This window comes from Callionymus lyra, chromosome 12 (assembly GCF_982586985.1).
Source record: "Callionymus lyra chromosome 12, fCalLyr1.hap1.1, whole genome shotgun sequence".
Taxonomy (NCBI): domain Eukaryota; kingdom Metazoa; phylum Chordata; class Actinopteri; order Syngnathiformes; family Callionymidae; genus Callionymus; species Callionymus lyra.
The window spans coordinates 23,316,882-23,335,659 of record NC_141829.1 but is presented as its reverse complement, the minus strand read 5'-3'; the positions used below and the strand labels follow the sequence as shown (position 1 = coordinate 23,335,659).

Sequence of the window (18,778 nt, the reverse complement as noted above, 5' to 3'; positions counted from 1 at the left end):
ATATACAGTGGGGCAAAAAAGTATTTAGTCAGCCACCAATTGTGCAAGTTCTCCCACTTAAAAGACAGAATGTGAAAAAAAAAATCCAGGAATTCACATTGTAGGATTTTTAAAGAATTTATTTGTAAATTATGGTGGAAAATAAGTATTTGGTCAATAACAAAAATTAAACTCAATACTTTGTAATATAACCTTTGTTGGCAATAACAGAGGTCAAACGATTACTATAGGTCTTTACCAGGTTTGCACACACAGTAGCTGGTATTTTGGCCCATTCCTCTTCTCATCTTCTCGAGAGCAGTGATGTTTTGGGGCTGTCGCCGAGCAACACAGACTTTCAACTCCCTCCACAGATTTTCTATGGGGTTGAGGTCTGGAGACTGGCTAGGCCACTCCAGGACTTTCAAATGCTTCTTACGGAGCCACTCCTTCGTTGCCCGGGCGGTGTGTTTGGGATCATTGTCCTGCTGGAAGACCCAGCCACGTTTCATCTTCAAAGCTCTCACTGATGGAAGGACGTTTTGGCTCAAAATCTCACGATACATGGCCCCATTCATTCTTTCCTTAACACGGATCAGTCGTCCTGTCCCCTTAGCAGAAAAACAGCCCCAAAGCATGATGTTTCCACCCCCATGCTTCACAGTAGGTATGGTGTTCTTGGGATGCAACTCAGTATTCTTCATCCTCCAAACACGACGAGTTGAGTTTATACCAAAAAGTTCTACTTTGGTTTCATCTGACCACATGACATTCTCCCAATCCTCTGCTGTATCATCCATGTGCCCTCTGGCAAACTTCAGACGGGCCTGGACATGCACTGGCTTAAGCAGGGGGACACATCTGGCACTGCAGGATTTGATTCCCTGTCGTTATAGTGTGTTACTGATGGTAACCTTTGTTACTTTGGTCCCAGCTCTCTGCAGGTCATTCACCAGGTCCCCCCGTGTGGTTCTGGGATTTTTGCTCACCGTTCTTATGATCATTTTGACCCCACGGGATGAGATCTTGCGTGGAGCCCCAGATCGGGGGAGATTATCAGTGGTCTTGTATGTCTTCCATTTTCTGATAATTGCTCCCACAGTTGATTTTTTCACACAAAGCTGCTTGCCTATTGTAGATTCACTCTTCCCAGTCTGGTGCAGGTCTACAATTCTTTTCCTGGTGTCCTTCGACAGCTCTTTGGTCTTGGCCATAGTGGAGTTTGGAGTCTGACTGTTTGAGGCTGTGGACAGGTGTCTTTTATACAGATAACGACTTCAAACAGGTGCCATTAATACAGGTAAGTAGTGGAGGACAGAAGAGCTTCTTAAAGAAGACGTTACAGGTCTGTGAGAGCCAGAGATCTTCCTTGTTTGAAGTGACCAAATACTTATTTTCCACCATAATTTACAAATAAATTCTTTAAAAATCCTACAATGTGGATTCCTGGATTTTTCACATTCTGTCTCTCACAGTTGAAGTGTACCTATGATGAAAATTACAGACCTCTGTCATCATTTTAAGTGGGAGAACTTGCACAATCGGTGGCTGACTAAATACTTTTTTGCCCCACCGTATATATACATATTATATATGTATATATATATATGTTATATATACATATTATATATATATATAATATATATATATATTATATACATATATATATATATGTTAATTATATATATATATATATATAAACATCCTTTCTAATCATTTTTTTAATGTATTTATCGACTACTAAGAAAGAGTTTGTTCACAAATATATGTGATCCATTAATTATTTTTCAGTTTTGTTTTATAACTTTTTTGTAAATTATTTATTAACAAATGAGAAAGATTTCATGTGTTTTTCTTCATTGAAAAAAATATCTTGTCCAGCTAATTAAAAAATGATGTTCGTGATACAATTTATGATCGGTTTTCTTTCATATCTTTTGAAAACTAATTTGATAAATAAGTGATGTACATCAAATCTGGTTTAACTATTTAATATTTGATTGAAATACTGAAAATGAAATATTTTATTTAAGTAAGACACTCAAATGTTTTAACAAATATTTAATTGTGACCACTGACAAAAACTGATTTCGTTGTTTCAAAATAGTGATTTATTCATATTTTTTTCAGATTTACTTGAATATGTAAAATGTTTATGGTGTTAAACAACTTTATTGTTGAAAATTCTACATATGGTATTATAACCCAGAGCTTGGGGTGAGTCGCGTTTTTTGCAGTCTTCTGCGCGGGTTGTGGAACAGGATCATGGGATGGGACTGGGATGCTCTCACAGTCACAGCCCAGCCACAGCAGGAGCGTCAGTGTGATGCTTGGATGCAGCAGCATCTCCTCTCCTCTCTCGGGTCTGCTGCTGCTGCTGCTGCTGCTTCTGCTGCTGCTGCTGCTGCTGGACCACTCGATGATGCTGCCGGATGATCCGGACGGACCACTGCGACAGTCATGACACCGGGAGTCCCGGAGAAGTGAGACTCGGGCGCGATAACTTGCTCCGGATGCGGCTCCAAAGAAGTTCCAGGCGCGTTCCGAATGGCTCCACTTTGAGGACTCGCAGACCCGGCGGTACTCGGGCAGAGATGGAGGGTCCACAGCTCAACATGTGTCCCTCTGACGGCATCTGTTCCTCCCGGTGATGGACTGAAAGACACAATAATGGATGAAAAATCCAGCAAGCTCATCTTGGTTCCGGTTCTGGCTGTGCTTTTTGTTATGATCGGGTACCAGTACATCTGTCCGGCGGGCAGCAACTCCTGCCTCCTCCGGACCGAGGACACGGTCCGGGGCGTGAGTCTCCTCTCGGACTTGGAGGAGGGCGACGACGACGACTACCGGGACCAGGACCTGGAGGAGGAGGACGACGGTCCGGCCAAGCTGCCCTCCAAGTTCAACTTCACCCAGAGAGACCTGGACCGACACGTGGAGTTCAACATCAAGGGGGACGACGTGATCGTGTTCCTGCACATCCAGAAGACCGGCGGGACCACTTTCGGACGGCACCTGGTCAGGAATATCCGCCTGGAGCAGCCGTGCGACTGCAAGCCCGGCCAGAAGAAGTGCACCTGTCACCGGCCGGGCAAGGAAGAGTCCTGGCTCTTCTCCCGGTTCTCGACGGGATGGAGTTGCGGGCTCCACGCGGACTGGACCGAGCTGACGAACTGTGTTCCGGTCGTCATGGGGAAGAAGGAGACGCAGAGGAATAAAAGGTAAAAAACTCAAGCACCGAAGTGGAACCCAAAACATCTCGTTTGGGTTCAGCGATAAAAGTTAATATAATAGTAACTCCATTGTTAAGTAGAATTAACTAATATAATTATCAACTCTCCAATTTCTAAAATAACATCTTCAGTTGAAATAAAAAATAAATACTGTTAGTACTATTAAAACCGCAAACGTATGAAAAAAGCGTTTTTCTTTATGATTATATTTTTATTAACATTTAAATATTGATATAGTCATTCGCTTATTCCATCCCAGTAAGCAAGGGTTGCAAGTGGAAGTGGATACCCTGGACGGATTGCCAACAATTTATTTTACAGATCCTAAAGATTTGTTTACTTCAAATAAAGTGAAAGAAAAGGTTTTCAATTGTTTACTTTTGTCATTAAAATCTGTTTGAAATTAAGGTTTGGATCTTTATCATCGCAACATGTATTCATTTATTTATTTATTTTACATCTGTGTAGGTCTCTTTGTTTATTTTGGAGCCTCAAAGAAATAAGTTTCTAAGTTTGGAGATCATTCTCAAACAACCTGCTTGATAGTTGTGTTCAGCTTTAGCGTAAAATACACTGCTGTTAATTCTCTTAAATGTGCAATTTATAATATGAATGAATAATGTAAACGTTATCTAACATTTCTTTTCACTCAAACTTATTACTGTTAATTATTTCCTGGCATTTATAACTTAAATAAAAACTATTTAAGATTGTTTTAAAGTCAGACTCAGTGATTTGGTTTCTTGGTCTCTACAAAAAGTAAGTAAGTAAGTAAGTAATTTTTATTTGTATAGCGCTTTTCCAGACCAGGGTCACAAAGCGCTTAAACAATCAAAACAATATTCAATAAAGTATATATTTTAAAGATTATCAAGATAAAACTGATAACACAACAGGAGTTCCAGAAATAATTGAATCATACAGCATCTAATAATATGTATTTGGAAGCCATAATGAAGAAGTTCTGTTCCATGTCGGAGAACCTGCTCACCCTCTTCATCACTGAGCAGCTCTTTCAGCAACAGACTGGTGCATCCATGTGTCATAGATACTGTCTCTCTTTTCTTCCTGCTGTCATGAACCTGACATCATCATCCTTCTTGTTCTCAATGACGACAGAATTAAACTTTCATCAATCTTTAAAGGAACAAAACTCATTGTCCAACTAACTAATTTCGCTCGAACAGCTAATCCTTACAAGAATCTTTGTCTTTTTCTGTCACTATTCTTATCATGTCTTATTGTAGTCATAGTATTACTGGCGGTTCAATACCGCCTGCTGATTTTCTTTACTCGCCTGTCCCTCTGCTCCCACAGTCGATCTGTTGAGGCTGAATGAAAGGGCCACATGGACCTTTTGTTGTCGTATTTTCATTCAGACTCTGATCGATCATGTAAAGGAATATTGACAAATGTATTCATTGCTGCTGTTGGTTTTATTTCGACCTGTAATAGATCTAATAAAAAAACACTGTATCTCTTGTCCATCCAACGTTCCGACCACATCATGCACCTATAGCTGCCTTTTCATCTTATGTCTGTAGGGGGAAGATGTTATTGGTGTCTTACTGCTGTATTCCTTCAACTGGGCTCTGCTCTGCAGCCTTACACACACCCGGAATAGTCTAAAATCTTTTTTATTTGTTGCTTTCCATCACCTTCAACTGCCTATCTAGAGTTCAGGTCACATGGTTACCTTTTTCCAACCCTTCTGTGGTAAACACAGATATTTTCCAATCAACTTGGGGATGTTATCAATCCATGGTATCCAGTGGCCTCCTCCCAGTTGACCAACACACTGCAAAAACATCCAGGAGACATTAGATTAAGATGCACGAGCCATCTCAAGGGAGTAGCTTCTGTTTTACTATGAATCCCTCCTGGATGAACAAGCTTCGCTCCTATTTCAAAAGCACATTTTACACCGTAAAATCGCTCCCCTGCTGGATGTAGACATATTTTTCTTCCTGTCAGAACTTTGTCTGTTGGCTCAACTCTTTCTTCACCAGTCCTCAAGACTAGAGAACGACTCACTAGTGATCCTTATGACGAATCATCAAGGAATCCATATGCATGACTTTAACTAACATATTTAAACATAGAGAAACAACAAAAATACATGTCAACCCATTATTTAAGTATGTAAGTAATTTATATTTATAGAGCGCTTTTCCAGACTAGGGTCACAAAGCGCTTAAACAATCAAAACAATACTTAATCAAATATATACTTAGATAACACCGAGAACAACACAGGAGTTCCAGAAAATAAAGGAAAACCCAGCACAAAAAAATGTGTCTTAAGATGTTTCTTAAAGGAGTCAGTAGATCCATCAAACACAGAAGGAGAGGAAGATCGTTCCAAAAACTTAGGAGCAACAGTCTGGAAGGATTTCTCTCCTCTGATCCTGAACCGTGTTCAGGAACCATCAGTAGATTCTGATCCACAGACCTCAGAGCCCGAGCTGGGGTGTAAGGCTGGATCAGATCACTGATGGAAGGAGGAGCCTGACCATGAATAGATCTGAAAGTAAGAACCAGAAATATAGTTGATCCTGAAAGAAACTGGAAGCCAGTGAAGAGTTTTAAAGATCGGAGAAATGTGAGTTCTTCTAGTGGAGCGGGTCAGAATTTTCGCTGCAGAGTTCTGTATCAACTGCAGGCGAGACAGCTCCTTCTTGTTAAGACATTTAACTGAAGATTTACAGATTTACAGAAAGTTTTACAGGGAGTAAAATTTCTAGTTAAAGTGTGACTGTTGCTAAAACCTTTAGCGACTAGCTAAGGTAGCAAGTATATTCAATTAACATTACAGCTGAAAAGCTTAACCTTAGTCTTAATTCCTTTTAAAAATTCTGTGGGAAGTTAAAAAACAGTGTCTTTGTAGTGATGAGCTTGTGAAAGTAATAATGGGTTGATGACGCCTAATGATACAGCTGTGTAGTCACTGTGTCACGTTCATTTCCGAAAGACGTCACGTCCCAACATTGGCGGGACTACAGTGTAGCGCTCAGTCTGTTATAATAATTTATCGCAAACATCGGAAAAACTTGTTCTCCTCTTTCATTATGACAGGAGAATTACAGCGTCACATATAAAACTGGCATCTGTAGCACATAAATTGCAGTGGTTGTGTTTGAAAAAGTGAAGCGGCTCCGTCTTAACAGAGCACCGGAGAAAAGGTAGAATAGAAAACATATTTTCTGGTGGACAAGGTTAAAGTTCCACTGTTGAAGATCAACGTTACACACCAGAGACACAGTACTATCAGCCAGAAGGCTCATGTAATAAACCTCCTATTGGAACATAAAGATCCCTTTTAGCGTCTTTAAATAGCGCATCAGCTGTGTAATTCATGTGATATGAATACTTGATATTAACACTGACCAATGGTGTTTGTAGCTGATGAATATTGAAACAGAGAATTCCCTTCACTGTTTTGAAAGGCAGAGCCGTCCTCTGAAGTACAAGAACATGAACACATGATTTATTTCTGCTGTGCCAAGTGTTTCCTTTACCCAGAAAAGTGCTCACTGGATGCGACAGCTCTTCATTTCACAGTTGCAGCATCTATTCTGCACTTACAGTCCTAGCAGCTCTTGTTTTTTAATGGGCTCCTGCAGCATCTATTCTGAGATTGTTCTGCCTCCACCAAAGACGCCGGGTTAGACCTCCAGACACCGGAGACGCCACATTCCCAGACTGAAGTGACTAATGGTGTTATGTAAATTAGTGTAATCATTCTGAGCAGGAGTCTTAATTATAATATCAAAAGTAATATGATGTCAAAAATAACAAAAATGGAAGAACAACCTTGAGCGATCGACATTTATATTTTCCCCAAAGGAATCCCGGTTGTTCAACAGTGCCAGCTTCAGATGCCCTTGTTTTTAGTTTGAGTGGTTGTCAGATTGCACTTTTGAAGTTTACCTGAGGTTGAAAAATCGGCGGCATTGGCTCGACCTGTGTGCTACCATATGGCCTTTTCAGCCGGGCCGACAGCGTTGACTGCGGGATCATCTAGCTGGGTGGCCCACGAAAAGGTCAAGCGAGTCAGAGCAGATCAGAGAGCCTGTCCTGCAGCGTCGTCCTAGAAGTCGGACAGGGAACGGAACGGGCAATTCACTTCTGTGGAGAAGATTTTGTCGACAAGTGATGGATCATCCTATGAAGCCGGTACCATTTCCCCATTGTATTATTGAGGACACGCATTCACATTTAGTAGGACAAAAAAAAAAAGTCTCACCTCCAACATTATTCCCTTTTATAGTGTGACCCAGGTGTCTTTTTTTCATAGAGCAAATTCATTCAGCTTTACAATCACTGCAATTTATTACTTTATAAAGTTCTGCCCCGTCTGAAATCTCGGCAAAGAGAAGTTACAAGTGCGGCGTCCATTATCACGTAATAATAGGATTCACTCCTCCTCCAGCCAGCTGTATTCATATCCTGCTTTGTTTATACAATGAGTCCCTACATGGTGGAGACTTCCTGGATTGATAATGCGAGGTGTTTTCAGTGGGCGGGGTTAAAGCACATTTTCTACTGTAAATATTTCAATGAAAAGAGAGTCTTGTACGAACAGACACATACTGATCAGTACAATAGAGTCCAAGATCTATTAAATAGACACTTGAATAAAAACTTACATTTGTTGCCCTTTCATATTAAACCAAGAGTGCATGCAATTATTACAAATTTTATAGGAACTTAAAACTAATTTCAGAATTAATTTAAAGGTTTTTTAAAGTGTAAAGGGACAGTCAATATAATTCCAGAATGAAAATCTGTTGCAATTTAAGATAAGATAGCAAGTAAATTCATTTTACATTAAAGTTTAAAATAAAATATTTATAATATATTTGGGACTTTCCAGATATGGAGAAGTTTTCCATGTTTTTGGTAAAAAAGGCTAAGATATATACGTAGTTTTACACTTTTTTTTACACATTTTCCCACTTGAAAGAATGACCCAGATGTCGATCATGCTTCAGATGTATTTAAAAAAATATTCCAGTATCGTCACTCCTTGTTTTCTTTCTTTATTTTCTTTCCTTTACGATTGTCAGACAACAAAGCAGTGCAGCACACGACTGACACAAGTGAGTCAAACTTAAGCTCATCTGAAACACTGTGCCATCAGTTTCAATCCGGGTTCAGTCAGGACATCTGTCAGTGCAATAAAACAACTGCTCTGTTTTTCTGCAGAGGCTGGTGGAGGAATAATACAAGCACTTACAGTTTGTGGCGCTTCTCCCTGTTTGTCACCCTTAGAAGGAACATATTATACTTTTATTGACAAAGGAAAGAACAATGAATGCATACAGCAAAGGTTTTACCACTAAGAGTTCAATGATACATATTTGTATTGAACTCAACTAGTATGAATTTGAAGCAGGTTACATTTCTAACCTCCACATTCATTGTACAAAAAGTGACATAATGCATTTTTTAACATTTTTTCAGAGAGTCCCATAAATATTGCTTCCTTATTTTTCTATCAACAGTTGAAATGTTTGAAGATTCTATAAGTCATGTTTGGCCAACAGAATAATTTATTTTGTGGAAAATGTTTTTTCCTGTCAACAGCTATGTGACAGCTAGTGGATTGATTTCTTATATCTGTATTTACATCTTTGACGTGGAAAGCTTATAAATGTGCACAAAGATAACATAGGAATTCGGACGAAATTTGAATTTTTCAGTCTCAGTAAAATTCTACAGGAAAAAATGTTGGAAATATTCATTAGTTCTGCATTATTTTTAGACACATATGGCTTTGAAGTCTGAGGAAAAAGCACATCTTAACACATATGAATAAAACCTCCATTTAATTTGAGTTTGCTGACACTCAAGAAGCAAATAAGTGTAGCATCAACATCATTTTCTATTTAGTTTTAACTGACATGCTCCTGCATGTGTAAGACAACTTCACACTTTCAATGGAGCACAAACATAGATCCAAATCCAGTTGACATTTAATATCCCTGTTAGCAAGATAGCAGATTGTTGTCAACATATATTGCAGGTGTGTTGGATTCAATCAGTGCTTAATTTAATTAAAGCCAGATTAAGACATTCAAACCTCTTACGGAGCACAGGAAATGACTTGAATGGCCGTATCTGGTTATGAATTTTGATTTTTTTTTTTAAAGAATAATTCAGGATGTGTTAAATTCACCAAAAAGAAGTACAAAAAAGGCGACATAGAAACCGATTTCGACATATTTACAATACATATCAAGGGTGTTAAACCCAATCAAAGACAGGAACAAAACTCTTTAGATGTCGAAGTTGTGGGCTGAAAAAAAGGGATTATTTACCAGGTAGTTTAGGTAGAACTTTATTGATCCTTCAGGAGGTCTCCTTCGGGAAATTGTTTTTTTAAGGGAAATTGAATAGTATGAGTCTGATTGCAATATTGTCTCTAATTAGCTGATTTATTTCAATTATCTCTGTGTTTTTCCCTGTGTTTTTGACATCAGCAACCTCAGTAACATTTATTATCCTAAACACTGGAATCTTTAATGGTCATGAAAACCAACATTGTGAACATTGTACTAGAATAGTATGAGCCAACCATCAGGTGACTAAACAATGTAGCTTAGCCGGAAAAATTTCCTCCCAGAGCCTTGAGTTTGACAAATGTGATATATAGAACAAACATAACCCAAATCAAACTTTTTGAGAGAAATAAGGTAAATTAAAGTTGGTGATGAATTCATCTAGTCCGAGCTTCTTGGTTTGAAAATTAGGGGACACACTGGAAAGGCTAGCAGTCACAAAGCCAGACAATAACTCACACCTACATTTATTTATGTGTTTGGATATCGGGAGGAAACCAGAGTGCCAGTAGAATATGTACCCATTCGCTGGAGCGGTAATGTTTTCTCCAAACCCTGGAATCAAACTCACGACACAGTGAGTCTGCATTACCGAGCTCTTTATCACTGTGTTGCTAACTTAACAGGAATAAGACATGCTCAAGGGAACAACACGTCTGTTGAATTCCTTTATTGAAGTTTAAGAACAAATGAGGATCAGTACATTTTTTCAATGAATTATTCTCTTTTAATTCCTCTTCATGTCCACTCATATTAAATCTAATTTTTCCATGTTTCACTCACATTAGGACACGGCATGTATTAGTAATTTTTGGCTCAGAGCAAGTTAATGTTGAAGCATTATTTTGACAAACATTTTTCAGAGTAAAAATTGAAATTTAGTTTTGTTAAGTGTTTTTCTTTATCTATGAATTAATTCACTTCCTCCTCCCACACTAGCCTCAAGACACTTCGAGCATTTGCTGATGCTGCAAATTTGATCAATTATAAAATCTTAATTATCCGTTTTCTTGTCGCTTATGCATAATGAATGTTTTTTTTTTCTGTGGGAACAAAGAGTGAGAGGAAAAAAACAACGCTGAAGAGACTTTTGTGTTTTTAAAAAATCGCTAAGTGTCCTTCATGCCATCAATGCTAAGGATTCATAAATTAACATATACATTACATTTGTGTCTGAAATAAATATCAATATTCATAGTTTGATGAAGAAACTTCATTTTAGCGTGACCTTCCTCTGTCATAATTGTTCCTGATTGCTGATAGACTCATTTTACTAACACAGAGCGGCAATGTCATGCCCTGATCTTTGTCTAAATAACATCCCACGTCATATTTTATTCATAATAATTGATGGAAGAGATAGCTGCAATTACCGTGTCGTTGTTTCGACTTACTGCTCTAACCCGTGAACCGTGAATGCCTTTTCCGATATCCTGCCTACCTGTGAAATCCTCCGAGTGTTTTGACTGTCACACAAGGATGCACATGAACATGTGACGAGGGAAAATTACATTTCTTTGAGCTTTGAAATATTTCCCAAGATCCTAAATTTAGTTCACAACGCAAGATAACAATTTTGTTTAAAAAAAAAAGTATTTGTTCTTTATTTTATGAATACATGAATGTTTCTCTTACAGCAAGGCCATTCCCAGCTCTAAATAATATGTAATGTCTTTGGTAAGGTATGCACTGTCACAGTAGCTTCTGCTTAATTACTTTTTTTATTTTATTTGTATTGTTATTTTACCATTACACTCTTTGTGTTTTATCTGATTGGTTTAATCGTTTATCACTCTTGTGTATCTTATTGCTTTTTTAAGCCTGCTTATTCTTGTTGTTTAATGTCAGGTTACTTAAGCGGCACCTTTAAATAACCTTCGTCTTTGTCTTCATCTTCATCTTTTTCTCTATCCTCTTCTTCTTTTTCTCCTCTTTCTTCTTCTTCGTCGTCTTCTTCTTATCTTTCTTCTTCTTCGTATTCTTCATATTCTTCTTATTATTATTATTGTTATTACAGAAAATGATTGACATACAAAATATAACTCTTTAAACACTACAGATGAATCAGAACCTGGACAAAGAGGGTAGAAAACCTGACTAAGCTGCTTTTTAAAAAAAAAAAAAAAAAAGAAAAAAAAAAACAGTGATGAAAATTAACATCTTCACAAGAACATTAAACAAAGTTTAAAAAAAATTTGAAGTCTGAATAGCTCAGAGACAGGACGAGGAAAGACGACCAGAAAAAAGTGCAAGTATATTAGATAATCTGGATACCCCTTTCAGGGATTTAAGAACGTAAGGAGGCAGATGTGATGAGTATGATTGTCTGAAACTACGATAATGAAAGCAATTAAAGAAAGAGTAAAACATGATTTGGACGCTACATTTTTGGGGCCATCTCGGTCTTAACAGGCCTAAACAATCAAAAATCTCAACTAAAAGCAAGATACAAACCTGCCATGAGAAAATTTGCCATATATGTTTACTTCAGGTCATCAATCTCTTTCCACGGAGTCAACTGGGTCAGGAAATCTAAGGAATTCTTGTGCCGTACACACAAAGATGAGCGGGCAGATTTACAGATTAATGCGGTGTCTTTAGTTGTAGGAGGAAGAGCCGTTCGCTGGATGTTTATTACGCTCAGATTGTCCTTGCAGGCTGTGGACTTTCAGGGAGCGGAGATTGCTTTCATGTGTCATTAATTCAAGTCTTCATCACTGACAAGCCCGAGCAGTAATCCGGTCGGTCTGATAATTACGTGTTATGTCTGCAGGGAGTGCAACAGCATATGTCCGACTCTTGTAAACCGTCATGACAATGCAAAGTCGAAGGAGTGATTTAGAACAGTATTTTACATACTAATTTTTATTTTAAAGTTTAAGACAAAGTTTCCCAGCTTTCCCATTTGAATATAAGTCAGAAGGTTCTGCAGTAAAAACTCCTAATATTTATTTCCTTTATCATAGCTTCGAGAGAGTTTGACAAGATGTAATTTATTACTGCGTGGACATGAATTCTTAATGCCGGATTGGTCTTAATACATCTGATTAAATCTGTGAAGGAAGAATTATGTTCACTGAATGATTACTCAGTCTCTGCTTTAAGTGGAGAAGTTTGTTCATTCATGTGTTAAAAGTTCTAGAAGCCCCCCCATAAAAATAAGTATGCATTATGATGTAACGATAATTGCTGGGTAATTGCACTAATACGTACAATTAAAAGTCATTTTATTTTAAATGATGATTACAAATTGGAAATATGAGTTCCTTGGGTTCAAGTTATTAATCTTTTGGCATCATCGCGTCACATCACTGTGCAGATGTGGATTGTAGGATGTTTCGCGGTTCAATTTCTTATATGAAACACTATTGGTACTGGTACTGGTATGCACTCGGGCTGGTTATGAAAGGCTAGTGGTGGGTTGATGAGGCCTCATGAAACAGCTGACTATCAGCTGTATCATGATACTCTCCCTGCTTATAATCTGAACTACTGACTTAATGAAACATGGCATCATTTTCAAGTGCCATCTAGAGGCCTTTCAAAAAAAGACACTATATCACGATACAGTGTTTCACTAAAAAGCTGTTTCATGAGGCCCCATCAACCCAACAATACTAGCGTGAATGCCAGGTTGGAAGTTGCACATCTGTGTTCGGTGAAATCAGAACATTTTATTGAATTAGTCCAGAGTTTCAGAAAACTAAATTAGCCGCTTTAATTGACAGCTGCTGAGCCAATGAAATATTTGAGTGCTCAAACTTAATGGACAGACCTTATGGCACAAAAAGATTATATTCATTAAAGCAGGATCTTGACAAACGTCACATCAGGGGCCTTGTAGTTATGAATGTACTTACATATGCACAGAGGGTACATTTGAAATTGATGTTAACCTCATAGTTGCCAGTAACCTGATGCTTTATGACCCAAAATTTAAAAAAAATGTGTCTCAAAGACACTGTGAGACAGACGGAGACCCACCCCCTAGTTGACAAACCATCTCAATAACAGAGGCATGAAAGAGACGGCACAAATTTAGGCGCCATAACTTAGTGGTTCCCGAGGTGGTCTGTGCTCCGATGTGAATTGCGTGCTGATAACAATGGTGGACGTGAAATAGAAGAAAATAATTGGCAACATTTAGCCAGCTAAATAAAACATGCCCCTGAAATAACAGGTCAGGAATCTGACTTAGAGCTTGAAGTCACAACAATTTTACTTGCAACAAAGGAGATAAAATACAGAACCTTCTCATTGAATGTCCGATTTCACTCTGAAGAAAGAACTGTTGTGGTCTCGCCTTTATATCTTAAGTTATTTGGCTGAAAAGGTAAAAGTAATTAAAGCCGGTCTTAAATAAAACAAAGTTTGTGTTATTTCCTGATGGCTTATCTAAGTAAACCTGGAATATGTATTTTTGAGACAATCACACACATTCCATTCCCAAGTCAAACCAGGTAATGCTTTAAAACACAAGCATTGATTAACATGTTAGTACCTGTGGTTGAAAACACTTAACACACTGTAGCTCCGTCATTTTCCATCAGTAATAATCCTCGTATATATCATGTGAATGAAAAGTGATGAACCATGATTTGTGACTTAGCTGTTGAATGTCTTTAAACACAACACAGTTGTTTCTCCCTAAGCTTCAACTTTCTGAAAATGTATTTTTTGCCACAAATTCAGTACATTTTTGCTTTACAAAAAGTAACCACTGCTCTAAATTGTAAGGCGATCTATTAATTCAATTTTCCAACCAGATATACATAGTTTTGTGTGTCTCCATAGATCAAACTGTTTCAGAGTCAGTTACAGTTTCAGCATCGAGGGAAATTGAAGAGCTGTGCAGGTGTGTTATGGATATTACTCGTCAGGGACCATTTGGCTTACTTTGAGGTGCCGTTTGGCCGGAGCTGGCGGGCTTCCTCTAAAAGCCACTCTCGGTAATGAAAGTGGGGCCGTTTGCCAGATATGGCCTGCAGCCCCTCTCATGCCGCTGTCAAATATTTGCTGCTCAGGCAAATACACATCTCCAGCAGTCTGATTCAGCTCTTATAGTGTGATTAAAAAAGGTGGCACGTGGTGGAGTGGCTGCACTCAGATGTCACACTCAGAGAATCGTACGCAGAATCCAGGTCTTTGAGGAGCGGTGATTGGGATTTAATGGCGTGTAGATGGATGTCTGGTGTGTTCGTTCTCCAGATGGAAACAAGTTCTGATCAGATGGTATGGCCGTGGAGCAGTAACGACGCTACAATGAGCTGATCTAGTTAACCGCGGTCATCTGAGAGAGGAGAGCGAGTCGGCTGTTGCGGAGAGGAAATCTGTGTTTAATGTCCCTGTGAAGTCTCTTTCCTGGCTCAACCGCTCAAACGCTGTGATTATCAGACGGCCAATTAATCGCGGCTGTGTTCGCCCTCTAATTGAGGGAGGAACGTTTTCATCTCGTACTCAAAGAATGTATGACTTTAATTAGAAAACTCTTGATGGAAAGTCTCTTGTGAATATATTCCCCCTTAAAATGTGCTGATTCAGCCTCCTTCTCCTGGAACTTATTATAAATGTTCACTTAGTATGTTTTTTTTTTTTTTAAAGGGACAAATCAAAATGATCAATCAATGAGTAGAAAAAAAATGTAAGTTAGAAATGAAAAAAAGATTAAACCAAGATCTGTACATTTCATTGTTAAGTAGTCTAAAGATGAAAATATTTTCTCAGACTCAATATACTCAAAAACTATATGAATAAACAAGTATGAAATAGTTTATAAGATGTAAAATAATTTGATTTCCGGTAAGCAATTATTATTGTAGTAACGACATAAAGCACAGTCAAATAAATATGTATAGGAAAGTTACAATGTTTTAAATAAATTCAAAGAAAAGCAACATTCTAAGGATCTTGACTGGAGGCAAGACAGTGAGACAGTTGGTGTTCCTGCCATGTTTTGATATTGATACACTTATTATTAAGCTATTCAGCTTTAATTTAGTGAGTTATGAGGTGACTGTGGTGATCGTTTGTAAATTGAACAGAAAAGCCAAATTAATTTCCCTTTTTTTTCTGATGCCATTTATATTGTAAAACCTTTTAATTATATGAATTAATATATAAGAATATTTGTCATTTCATAAACCAGAAATATGTCTTTGAATTAATACTTTCTGGTGTTTTTTCCCCCTGATCTTAATGTCTTTTATTCTCCCACACTGCTCAACAAATCTCAAAAATCTGCATTTATTGGCCTCTCAGTGATGGTTTTAGGAGTCGGGGGGCAACTCTATCAGGTTCAGGGAAAATAAGAAGACCTCCATGGGAATTTAAATGTATCCAATTTGATGAGATTTAAACCACATGTATGACAAAACTATGTAAGGGAGAACAAAGCGAGGCACTTCTTCTTTATATTCGAGCAGTCGGGTTATTCAGCTTTTAATATATATGACATTTTATATTTCAACGACAAGAGTCTTTGGGTAATTTTATGAGTCACTGTGCTCCGATTCGCTCCCTTTGATCTGTAAATAGATAAAGGGCAACAATATCAACCTGTTATTATGAAGTGAACTCAAGAGTCTTCAGTTGAAAAAATGTTCTGAATAAATGTACTTTTCATCTCGATGTGATGTGGCCAGCCACTCTGAGTCTCGGGTGAAGGGATTGTACAACCACCACGGAGGGTCTCTTATTCCGCCGAGTCGTAAGCTCTTTCAAGACTTCCTGCTGAACGTGTTGCCTTGGTTACGGTTAAAAAAGAGTTTGCAGTGAGGCGTTGTGTAGACTGTCGGAAGCTGACGTGGGTAATTCTAGTCTACGAAAGGCGATCCCACTTTGGATTCTGGTTGACTGAGCAATGACCGAGTACACTTAGGCACAAAGTCACCTTTATATGCGCAGCGATCATGGGCCAATACGACGCTGTATCAGAGACATTTCTCCAGCCAGAAAGTTACTCACAGGGAAAGGCATTTAAAAGACCATTGTCCTTGCATGTCCTCAACACCCGATGTGCGGAAGTGTTCTTATACTAAGCTCAGTTCAGACATCTTGTTGAATATGTTTGCTTTGGCAATTTCAGCTGTCCAAGTATACTCTGACTACATTATCTAAAACTGGGTTAAAAACCATCACCTCTAAATAATAACCCAAATCCTGACACAGACATGTCTTTAATCAAGTAAATATACATGAAAAACAAATATTTTTTCCTCCGAATATAAAACAACATAATACTGTGATAGAATAAAAGGGGATTCCTATTCAATATTTTTTAACACCAAGAGTATCGCTTGTGTTATGATCTGTAGATGGTGATAACAGAGTCTCAGTGTGGATACGATCCATCTTTTTTTTCCTTATTTCCATGAAGGTAAAAATCTACCTCTGATCCACCATTTTGACTCTCTACTAACCCCCAGCAGGTACACTTAAGTTTGGTTTTGGACAGAAGCTGTGTCCACTGACGTGATTTCAGGACACTATAAAGTAATATATGATGAATAAGCGTCTTGTTCTGGAGGATTTCTTTTGCTGCTTATGAAGATATAAATACAGTTCTAAAGATAAAGATGACATAATTATACACTCCTTCATTCATACACATCTTTATGTCCCCTGTCAGGTGTTATAGAGTTTTTTTGTGAGGTAATATTCTTGGCTGACAGATGACTCCGACAGGGAAGGAAAGCCATTATTTCCCTCTGGAAAAGTACTTTCCCTGCCAATCTCTTCACACGTCCTTCCCCTTAGACTATATTACGGTGTCAGAGAGGAGTGTGATGTTTACGCAGCGCATTTTATGTTTTGCTTAAAGTTTCCTTCCTGTGTTGTGTTGACACTTGGTCACTGTATTTTTCTCACAGAAGGGTTGATGAAGTGAATGTTGGTCTATGAGTGGACATTAGTTGTGGACAAAAGTTCAGATCAAGTCAGTGGAATTCTTTTTTTTTTTTTTAAACATCGCTGTTGGTAAACAACAGCTCAAGGTCCACCACTGCAACAAACTGCACACACACACACACACACACATCCTCGGCCTTGTCACCTCCTGCCTATCCATCACAATCTGTCCCGCAGCGAGTAGAGCTGCTTGTCGTACGTGCTTCTACTACTTTGTTGAGTTTGTGGAAGGACTGTCAGCCTGAGTTGACTTTGATTCTATGTCAGGATTCATTTTAAAACAAGTGTTTTTTCTCTGGTTCCACAAAAGTCACATTTTTAATATCTTTTAATATTAGATAGTAATGACATATGAATATCATTATGAACGTTGGGTGAGTTCACTTGTATAACATTCCTATATAGTGAAAAAAAACAACAAAAAAAAACACAACTGAGCTAAAACATTTTAACTATATGACATTTTAACAATAAAAGAAAATTTTCCTCATGAACTTTAATTATTCTCTTGGTGAAAAGTCAGTGTTTAGCTGCAGTGGTATAACTTCCTGAACTGAAAATAAACAAAAATTTCTTTATGAGGGTTTTGAGTGAGACTCAAACTTGTAAAAAACAGTACTGAGTCTTATAACTCAAATATAATCACTTTCAGGCTCACTTCTAACTTGAACTTTAAAACTAATATGTTAATTTAAGTGTTTCTTAAATAGATGTACTCAGACTCAGTATGTGTCTGTTTGTACAAAACTCTTTTCTCATTGGAATATTGATATTAGAAAATGTGCTTAAGCCCCGCCCACTGAAACCACTTGTTATTTCTAGAGATTAAATCTTGCTTACCATAACCACATCCACTCTGCTGTGATTGGTCAAACATCAAACTTTTTCACCTCAATCCCAAAAGTCTCGACCTCCAAGAGACTCGTTGTAGGAACAAAGCAGGATATTATTACAGTTGCCTGGAGGAGATGTGGAGCCATTATTACAGTGACAAGTTAGAAATAATAGGGTTTATCAATCTGATTTAACATTAGTATATTTAGAGTGTGTCATTATTATCCACTGCTACGGGCTCTCCAAGCAGTCACACTAAAAGTTCAATAATGCACTGCAATATATGATGTTCTTAAAGCAGGCAAGGCCAAACTATTCAACTGTAAATTCGTATTTTTGATTAAACATTCCTAGCTCAACGTTCAAAATTGCGAGGACATATGTGAACCAGAATTGAGAGAAGGTTTTAAGACCAGTTTTCTGCCCGCGTTTAATCTCGTCATGGGTTTCTTCACCCACCTGCTTTAATCCAGTGACTCGGTGG

General features: G+C 38.0%; 1 protein-coding gene across 1 annotated transcript in view; it reads left to right on the top strand.

Moving 5' to 3' along the window:
- The first annotated feature begins 2,530 nt into the window (after positions 1 to 2,530).
- hs6st3b (heparan sulfate 6-O-sulfotransferase 3b) overlaps positions 2,531 to 18,778 on the top strand; it is a 61,330-nt gene continuing 45,082 nt past the window's right edge. The window contains exon 1 of the mRNA XM_087804137.1: positions 2,531 to 3,200. Coding sequence (XP_087660263.1) covers positions 2,650 to 3,200 — 551 coding nt within the window. The 5' untranslated portion in view covers positions 2,531 to 2,649. The remainder of the gene's footprint in view (positions 3,201 to 18,778) is intronic.